Source organism: Buteo buteo, chromosome 9 (genome assembly GCF_964188355.1).
Source record: "Buteo buteo chromosome 9, bButBut1.hap1.1, whole genome shotgun sequence".
NCBI classification, from domain to species: Eukaryota; Metazoa; Chordata; class Aves; order Accipitriformes; family Accipitridae; genus Buteo; species Buteo buteo.
In genome coordinates, this window is record NC_134179.1 from 43,468,478 (window position 1) to 43,477,664 (window position 9,187).

At 61.2% G+C, this 9,187-nt stretch overlaps 1 protein-coding gene across 1 annotated transcript; it reads left to right on the forward strand.

Annotated features, from left to right (window-relative positions):
- Nucleotides 1-4,673: 4,673 nt before the first annotated feature.
- Nucleotides 4,674-9,187, forward strand: DLX3 (distal-less homeobox 3). Its single transcript, XM_075036892.1, has 3 exons — nucleotides 4,674-5,161; nucleotides 5,539-5,729; nucleotides 7,563-9,187. The coding sequence occupies exons 1-3, from the start codon at nucleotides 4,843-4,845 to the stop codon at nucleotides 7,902-7,904; spliced, it is 852 nt and encodes a 283-aa protein (XP_074892993.1). The 5' UTR covers nucleotides 4,674-4,842; the 3' UTR covers nucleotides 7,905-9,187.

Below are 9,187 nucleotides of genomic sequence, written 5' to 3' on the forward strand. Positions count from 1 at the left end.
CAAGGATCAGAACCTCCCCCGGGGGGTGGGACCCCCTGAGATGAGACCTCCAAGGATCAGACCCCCCCCATAGGGAGGGACCCCTGGGGTCAGACCCCCCCCATGGGGTGGGACCCCGTGGAATGGGACCCCCAAGGATCAGACCCCCCCCGTGGGGTGGGACCCCCTGAGATGAGACCCCCAATGATCAGACCCCCCCCCATGGGGTGGGACCCCCTGGGATCAGACCCCTCCATGGGGTGGGACCCCCTGGAATGGGACCCTCAAGGATAAAGACACCCCCCCCCCATGGGGTAGGACCCCCTGGGATCAGACCCCCCCCATGGGGTGGGACTCCCTGAGATGAGACCCCCAATGATCAGACCCCCCCCCGTGGGGTGGGAACCCCTGGAATGGGACCCCCAATGATCAGACCCCCCCCGTGGGGTGGGAACCCCTGGAATGGGACCCCCAAGGATCAGCCCCCCCATGGGATGGGACACCCCCCCCCAAGGGATGGGACCCCCGGTCCTGAGCTCAGCCCCCCCCTCGCTGCACCCCACTGGGAGGTGGGAGCGGGACGGGAGGGAGAGAAAATCCCCGGCCTCCCACGACGCCTTCCCACCCGGGAACGCCGGGAATGCATGGGCTCCCTGCCCGGTACCGGCTCCCGGGACCTCCCCGCTGGGGGTGGGTGCTGGGGGCTGCAGCACCCAGGGATGGCCGGGAGGACCTGGGTGGGGGGGTGGACAGACCCCCACCCTGAGGGCCTGGCTGGGGGGCAGGAGGTCAAGCTGGGACCCCGAGAGTGGGACCAGGGCCACGAGGGTGCCCTGGGACAGCCCCCACCCCCCACCGGGGATGGGGACATGGCCACTATGTGACTGCAGCCCACGTCCCTCCCGGGGAGGTGACACGGTCCCCAACCCCGGCAAAAGTCACCGGGAGCCATCGTGCCACTCCCACCCGTGCCAGGAAACCCCTGGGTGGGTGGAGGGGGAAATGTCATCGTCCCCCCCCCTCCCTCCCACCGGGTGAGTGGGTGGCAGCAGGATGTCCTGTGTCCCCCACCCCGATGTCCCCGCGTCCCGCAATGTCACTGGAAAGAGTGACGGCACAGGGGACAGTCCCAAGGGCAGCCGGCACGCGGTGCTGGCACGGGGCCCCGTCCCCCTGTCCCCCTCTCCCGACGTCCCTTTTGTCCCCCAGTCCCTGTCCCAACGTCCCCCAGCGTGGACTGGTCCCGATCCCAGCTCGGAGCACCCCGAACACCCACCGTCTCCCCAGGGATGGGTGGATTTTCGCTCTGGCAGGTGACACAGCCCACGGCACGGGGACGAAGAACCCCAGCCAGGGGGACAGGCCACCCCCCCCCCCTCCCCAGCTTGGGGACATTTTGGGGTGTAATGGGTCTGTCTCTCAGCCCAAAGGGTTGTCAGGTGTTTTAGGGGTTCGCCCTGTGGCCTTGGTTGCCACCCAGGAGGGTGCTAGCACCCAAGGAGGGGGGGGCAGCACCACAGGAAGGGGTTTTGAACCCAAAGGAGGGGCATTTGCACCCAAAGGAGGGTGTTTGCACCCAAAGAGGAGTATTTACACCTGAAAAAGGGTGTTTGCACCCAAAGGGGGGTGTTTGCACCTAAAGAAGGGTATCGGCACCCCAGGAAGGGTGCTTGAACCCAAAGGAGGGATGTTTGCACCCAAAGAGGAGTATTTGCACCTGAAAAAGGGTGGTTGCACCCAAAGAAGGGTAGTTGCACCCAAAGGAGGGTGGTTGCACGCAAAGGAGGGTTGTTTGGACCCGAAGAGGAGTATTTACACCTGAAAAAGGGTGGTCGCACCTGAAGAAGGGTATTTGCACCCAAAGGAGGGTGTTTGCACCCAAAGAATGGTATTTACACCCAAAGAGGAGTATTTACACCCCAAAAAGGGTGTTTGCACCCAAAGAAGGGATGTTTGCATCTGAAGAAGGGTAGCTGCACCGAAAGGAGGGTGTTTGCCCCAAAGAAGGGTGTCAGCACCCAAAGAAGAGTATTTGCACCCAAAGGAGGGATGTTTGCACCAAAGAGGAGTATTTACACCTGAAAAAGGGTGTTTGCACTCAAAGGAGGGATGTTTGCACCCAAAAAAGGGTGTCAGCACCCCAGGAAGGGGGTGTCTGCACCTAAGGAGCGTGTTCGCACCCACCAGGGTGGTATCTGCACCTGAGGGTGGGAGGGGGGTGTCTTCCCCCCCCCCAGGGAAGGGTATTACCTGCCGGGTGGGGTACCAGCTCCCAAAGCAGGGGGTGTTCGCACCCACGGGGGAGTATGAGCACCCAAGGGGGCCAGCACCCAAAGAAGGGGTGTCACCCCCCAAGGAGGGGGTGTCATTACTGTAAGAAGCCACTGGATGGAGCCGTCCGCTCAAGGATGCTGCGGGGTGGGGGGGGCAGTCCGCCTGATCGTGTGTGTGTCCCCCCCCCCCGCACTCTTCCCGCAGCTGTGGGGACACGAGGGGACTCCCGTGGGCACTGGCCGGGCTGCGGGGGCATTTCCAACTGGGGCACCCACCCACCCAACCTTGGGGGGGGGGGGAACCCCTCCAGCCTTGGGGGGGACACAGGGGACAGCGGGGGCGCTGGCTTGGCCCTATGGTCAGCCCTGCCAGCCCCCCCCCCCACGCGTGTACCCACCCACGGAGACCCCTGGGTGCCCCCATACAGCGACTGCTGCCCCCCCCCCACTGTCCCAGTTCACCCAAACTGGACCACCCCCCCCAGTCCCCCCTCCCATCCATGAGCTCCTGGGTTTTCGGGGTTCACCGAGTGCCAGCCCGGCCGGGAAGCCTCCTGCAGCCGCAGGCACCAGTGCCTCCCAGTCCCAAACTGGTTCAGGACTGCACAGACCTGCTCCCGGTTTGCGCCCCGCTCCCCAGCCGCGTTCCCCGGCCTGCAGCTCTCCAACCGGCTTTTCCTGCTGGAGAAACCCTCTCCCAGAAGGAACCAGCCCTGGTGACAGTCCGGCTGGAGGGACAACCTGGCCGGGGACCTGCGGGATGTCCCAGCGGCTCCTCCGGGACCTTGGGAAACCTCCCCAGGGAGGCCCCCGCGGAGCTCCAAGCAGGACAGGCGGCAGGGCTGGGCTTGTCCCAGACTTTTCTGTCCCCTCTGAATTAATTCCTCAAATCTCAAATTACGTTTCCCATGTGGGGAGGTGAGCCCGTGCCTTCACACGCAGAATTCTGGGTCATGCTTCGGCCTCCTGCCTCTTTCCTGGCTGCTTCCCTCTGGAACTGATTTCCAGTTCTTTCTATTTCTACTTCTATTTCTATTTCTATTTCTATTTCTATTTCTATTTCTATTTCTATTTCTATTTCTATTTCTATTTCTATTTCTATTTCTATTTCTGTTTCTATTATTTCTATTTCTATTTCTATTATTTCTATTATTTCTATTTCTATTATTTCTATTTCTATTCTTCCCATTCCTCGTATTCCTTATTCCTCCTATTCCTATTCCTATTCCTATTCCTATTCCTATTCCTATTCCTATTCCTATTCCTATTCCTACTCCATTCTTTCTATTTCCATTCTATTCACATTTTTTTAAAATTAGTTTTCTACTTTACTCATGGTCCCGGCGGTGGCGGCAGGGCCGGGACTCGAACCCGCGTCCCCGGGGGAGCGGCGCAGATGCCCGCTGCGGCCGTCAGGTGGCGCCGTTGCACCGCGCTGCGCTGCTGGGGGGGGGCGGTGGGACCGGGGGGGGGGACACGGGGGGGAGAAGCCTCTACCAGCCTTAAGGATCGGGCCCCAGCCCCCCCCAGCCCCTCTCAGGGGTAAGGACCTGCCAGTAGAGGCAGAGACACCCCCCCCCCAAATAAAAGTCCCCCTCCCAAAGCCCCCCCCCCCAACACTGCTGGGTGGGAGGGGGTGGCTGGGGACAACCCTGCGAGTGGCCGGGGGTGGCAGGGGCAGGCCTGGGACCCCCGGGTTGGGTGATGCTGGCAGGGGGGTCTTAGGGCAGCAGGGGGGGTCAGGGTCCTGACTGGGGGTGGGAGAGGGGCACAGAGTCCTGGGGGGGGGGTGATGTCCCCAGAATCAGGGCTTGTCACTGCCCCGAGGTCCCCACAGGGCAGGTGAAGGACGGCAAGTTTTGGGGTACATGAGAGTCCCCTGCTCCATGAGGCTGGGGGGATTCTGCCTTGGGGATGGCATTGGACTGGGAGACACTGGTAACTGCTGGGAGAAGGTGTGTGGGGGGTCTAAAACATCCCCCTGTAGCCACCCAGCCCCAAGCCCAAATCCTTCCTACTCCCTAACCCCAACCCTTCCTCTCCCCTACCCCCCAGTAACACCCCCCCCCCCCCCAAATCCCCCCTCAGCTCCAAAAGTCCCCGGGAGGGCCACCAATCTCCCAGAAAAAAAGCCCTCCCCTCAATCACAGGGTGTCCCCAGAGACCCTGCCAACCGCCCCCCCCCAGTCCCCACTCCTGCAGACAGGAGCCTGCGATCTTTATTTATTCCTTCTCCCTCCTTCACCCACTCTTTGTTGTTTCTTGAGAGAGGGAAAGAAGAAAAAAAAAAAAAAAAAGAAAGAGAAAAAAAAACACACACAGAGAGGAGGCAGGAGCCTATTTTGCCTCCCAGGCAATATTTCTGGAGCCAATCGGAATGCGCACCCACCCTGCCCTGCTCCCTAATTAAAGGCTTTAAGCAGGCGGCCGGGGCTGGAGGTTTGGGCACAGTCTCTTGGTTGCTCTTTGCAAGAGCCGGTGCGGAGGAGCCGGCTCTGGGCACGCCAGGCCTGACGCGCGGGCAGCCGGAGCCGCCAGGTTGGGGGGTCCCCAGCCAGGCAGGCAGCTCCCCCCCCCCCCAGTTCCAGCGATGAGCGGCTCTTTCGACAAGAAGCTCTCCAGCATCCTCACCGACCTCTCGGGCTCGCTGAGTTGCCATGCCGCCTCCAAGGACTCTCCTACCTTACCGGAGTCCTCCGTCACCGATTTGGGCTACTACACCGGCCAGCACGACTACTACTCGGGCCAGTCCTACAGCCAGCCCGTGAGCCACTACCCTTACCACCAGTTCAACCTCAACGGCATCGGCGCTGCCGGCACCTACTCGCCTAAATCCGACTATTCCTACAGCCCTTCCTACCGCCAGTACAGCCACTTCAGGGACCAGCAGCTCCCAGCCCAAGAAGCAGGTAGGACGCTCAGGAGAGAGGGGTCGTATCCATCCCGCTGATCCCCTGGGATTACAGCCGGAGCTTGGCGACGTTGCACCCCTCTAATTGTCCCCGAGTTGGGGACGGGGTGGCCGTGGGGCTGGGGGAAGGGGGTGTTGTCCCCGCCGAAGGATGGGGTGGATGTCGGGACGGGGCTCAGCCCCCTCCGGCATTCCCGGTGCTGTGGGGGGGGATGCAGCAGGATGGAGCCGGGCTGGATGCGGCCACCCGGGGGGATGCCCCGAGGGACGGGGCAGTGTCACCACACAGAGCGGGATGCCCCTGAGCTGGGGGTGGGATGCCTGTGCTGGGACCCCTTCACCGGCACCGGCCTCACGCCTCCGCTCTCTGCCCAGTGTCGGTGAAGGAGGAGCCGGAGCCGGAGGTGCGGATGGTCAATGGAAAACCCAAGAAGATCCGCAAGCCCCGCACCATCTACTCCAGTTACCAGCTGGCGGCTCTGCAACGCCGATTCCAGAAAGCCCAGTACCTGGCGCTGCCCGAACGGGCTGAACTGGCCGCCCAGCTGGGGCTCACCCAGACCCAGGTAAGGGCTGAGCCCCCTCTCACCCCCCCCCATCACCCCAATTCCCAGCCACGGGCAGGAAGGATTGCCAAGAGGGGAAGCCGGAGCTGCCCCCCCCCTCCTGACAAAACCCGAAGGAGTGGAAGTTTGGGTGAGGGCTCCGTTCACAGCTGGATGGTGAGAGCCGGGAGGGGTCTGGGGGTCCCTGGAGATTCATGATCCCCATTTGCTTGTGGGCGCCGGGATCCCTGCCGCCAGATTTCCCTGTGCGGAGCAGATTTGCTTTGCTGAGGAAAAAGTGGAGAGGAGAGAAGGAGCAGAGAGAAGGGACGGACCCCAGTTGTGCCCCGTTCCCCAGGTTTCGGGGTTTATCCCCTTCCCTGCGGAGCCAGCCCCATCCCAGACCTCGCTCTGCCCAGGCACCCGGCAGGGTCTGAGGCCGAATCCTGCCCTGGTGCCTGGGACGGTCCTGGCTCCCAGGAACATGGGACATGAAATCCCAGGCGGGACGGAGTGCTCGGGACGGGGTGCTTGGGACACCCCATCCCGGCAGCAGGTCCTGACCCCGAATCCAGCAGGGACATGGGGGCCGGACTCTGCTCCCCCCAGCCGGGTTTCTGGGGCTCCCCTTGGGTCCGTCCTCGTGGCACTTCGGCTCCCGGATCCCGCTCGGTCCAGGCAGAGAAGAAGGGATTTGGGGACAGGAATCACATTCCCCTCGCCGGGACCCCGTGCCGAGGGTGACACTTTAGGCTGGACTGGAAAAGCAGGGATGGGCGCGATGGGCGTCTCGCCACGCAAGCACCCGGATTTGGGGCTAAACCCTTGCTTTTGGGATTCGCTTGGCGGGAGGACAAATCGTCCCCCACCGATCCGCTGGCACGAAGGCGAGCGGGTCGTCACCGCCGCCACCGCGGCGTGCGACTCCCCCGCACCCCATCCCGTCCCCGGCGCCCTCCCTGCCTGCGGGCCGGCGCCGGCGCCCTTGTGCCGCCCTTGGCGCGGCGCTCCCCAGCACCCGGCCTTCCTCCTCCTCCTCCTCCCTTGGGCGATGAAGCAATCGGGGACACTCGGCAAAGGGCTGACGGAGCGCGTCACCCGCTCCCAGAGGGACATCCTGTTTGGGTGACAACCACCGCCCCCCCCCCACTCCTTCCCCAGGGGCCAAGGGCGTCCAGCGACAACGCCTCACCCAGCACCGGCGACGCTCCCGACGCCCGGCGTGTTGGGCCGGCGGCCCGTGATGCATGGCGTGACGGGATTCCCGCGACGCCCTTGTCCCCCGGGGGGGGCTTCCCACGACGCACCGCGTCCCCGTGACACCCGTATCATGGGTGCCTTCCCGCGATGCACTGGGGTCCCCGTGTCACCAACGTCCCGGGGGGGACCTTCCCACGATTCACCGTGTGTGGGGTCCCCGTGATGCCCAAGTCCTGGGTGCCTTCCTACGGTGCACGGTGTGTCCAAGCTCTCCGTGACGCCCATGTCCCTTGTCCCTTCATGCGTTGCATCATGTGTCTGGGCTCCCCATGACACCCATGTCCCTTCCCATGTTGGATCATGTGTGGGGGCTCACCATGACACCCATGTCCCTTCCCACGTTGGATCGTGTGTGCTCCCCATGACTCCCATGTCCCTTCCCACGTTGGATCATGTGTGCTCCCCATGACTCCCATGTCCCTTCCCACGTTGGATCGTGTGTCTGGGCTCCCCGTGACACCCATGTCCCTTGTCCCTTCCCGCTTGCCCGCCATCCCCACCTCCCCCCCACCCCGGGGTCCTACTCCCGTACCTCGTTCAACCCGGGCGTCCGCTTTCGGTGACGGGGTGCTGACCCCTCTCCCTCCCCGCCAGGTGAAGATCTGGTTCCAGAACCGCCGCTCCAAGTTCAAGAAGCTGTACAAGAACGGCGAGGTGCCGCTGGAGCACAGCCCCAACAACAGCGACTCCATGGCCTGCAACTCCCCACCTTCCCCGGCCGTCTGGGACAGTAACTCGCACGGCAGCGCGCCGGGACGGACCTCGCTCCCGCAGCCGCTTCCCTACAGCTCTTCCCCCGGCTTTTTGGAGGAGCACAACCCCTGGTATCACCCCCAGACCCTCAGCGGACCCCACGGACCCCACCAGCCGCCACCGGCCACCACGATGCATCACACCTCTCCGGGGCCTCCCCCCAACACCGGTGCCGTCTACTAACAGCCCGGAGCGAGAAAAGGAACGAGAGACAGTGGCAGAACTCCTTTGCCTCCTTTTTATTCCCCCTACTTTTTGGGTTTTCTTCTTTTTTTTTTTTTTTTTTAAAAAAAAAAAAAAAGGACAACCATGTACACGCACCCCTAGATATACACTTATATATCCTATCCTCTCCCAGCTCATCTCAGGAACAAGAGGACTGCAAAGGGTTAAACTCATTAGCTCCCAGCCCAGGGCAGGCGAGGAAAAGGTGGCGAATTCTTCTTATGCTTTTTTTTTTTTTTTAATTTTTTCATCCCCCCCCCCCCCCCAATAAAAACGGCCCCCGAAGAGCCACATCCCACCAGGGGTCCCTCGACGGAGCTTTGCTTCTTGGGGCCACCCCAGTGAGCTGCCTTGGGGGCAGAGGGGGGGCTGCCCCACACTGTGACCCCCACCCCACCCCACGCACGAGTGGGCACCCAGGAGGGGCACGAGGGGCACCCGGAGCACCCGCACCCCAACGGGAACGGAGCCGGTGGGGAGGAGGACGCGGCGTCGCGGCGTGTGGGTGCCCGTCACCGATGCCGAAGGAGCGGGATGTGTTTCGCCCTCGCGACACTCGAAATCCGGGGACCGGGAGTGGTTTGGGGGGGCCACGGACGCCCCACGGGAGTAAACCAGGACCCCCCAGCCCGGCCGCTTCTGTGGCAGCTTCGCGGGAATCGCCCGGGACAATGGTCAGACAATAAGGTGGTTATTTAAAAATAAATAAAAAGTGTGTGGGGAGAAAATATTTTAATATTTAAACAGTTCAGGAATGGCTTAAGTTATTTTTTAAAGAGAAAAATCATGCTAATGTCCGTTTTCTAACAGTGCCTCCATCTGTGTCAGTTAAGCTAACAGCGAAGCAGAATGCCTATTTTTTAAATAAATCGACAACACATTTTAAAGAAAAAAAAAAAACCTCTTTACTATTTTTTAAGAGAATGATGCTATTTTTTTAAAAGCAGAAAGTGCAGTTTTAAGAAGTGTTCATACGTGTTGTACAGTCCCGAGGATCTTATTTATGTTGCCTTATATAAATAGGGGTGTATGGGGGAAAAAAGAGAGTGTACATAAGGTTCGTTTGTATAAAGTTGATCCAAACCAAACTGTTTTCGGTCTGGTTTTTTGTTCGCTTTTTTTTTTTTAAGGAAAAAACAAAAATCCTGGTTGATGGGAGCCCGCTCTAAGGACGGGGGCTTCCTCCGAGCGTCCTTTGCTGCTTTCCTAGTGAACAAAAGCTGATCTATAAATGTTAATAA

Coding starts and splice junctions, on each gene's coding strand:
- DLX3 (XM_075036892.1), top strand. CDS start 4,843: ATGAGCGGCTCTTTCGACAAGAAGCTCTCCAGCATCCTCACCGACCTC. Junction 5,162..5,538: donor GCTCCCAGCCCAAGAAGCAG/GTAGGACGCTCA, acceptor CTCTCTGCCCAG/TGTCGGTGAAGGAGGAGCCG. Junction 5,730..7,562: donor TGGGGCTCACCCAGACCCAG/GTAAGGGCTGAG, acceptor CCTCCCCGCCAG/GTGAAGATCTGGTTCCAGAA.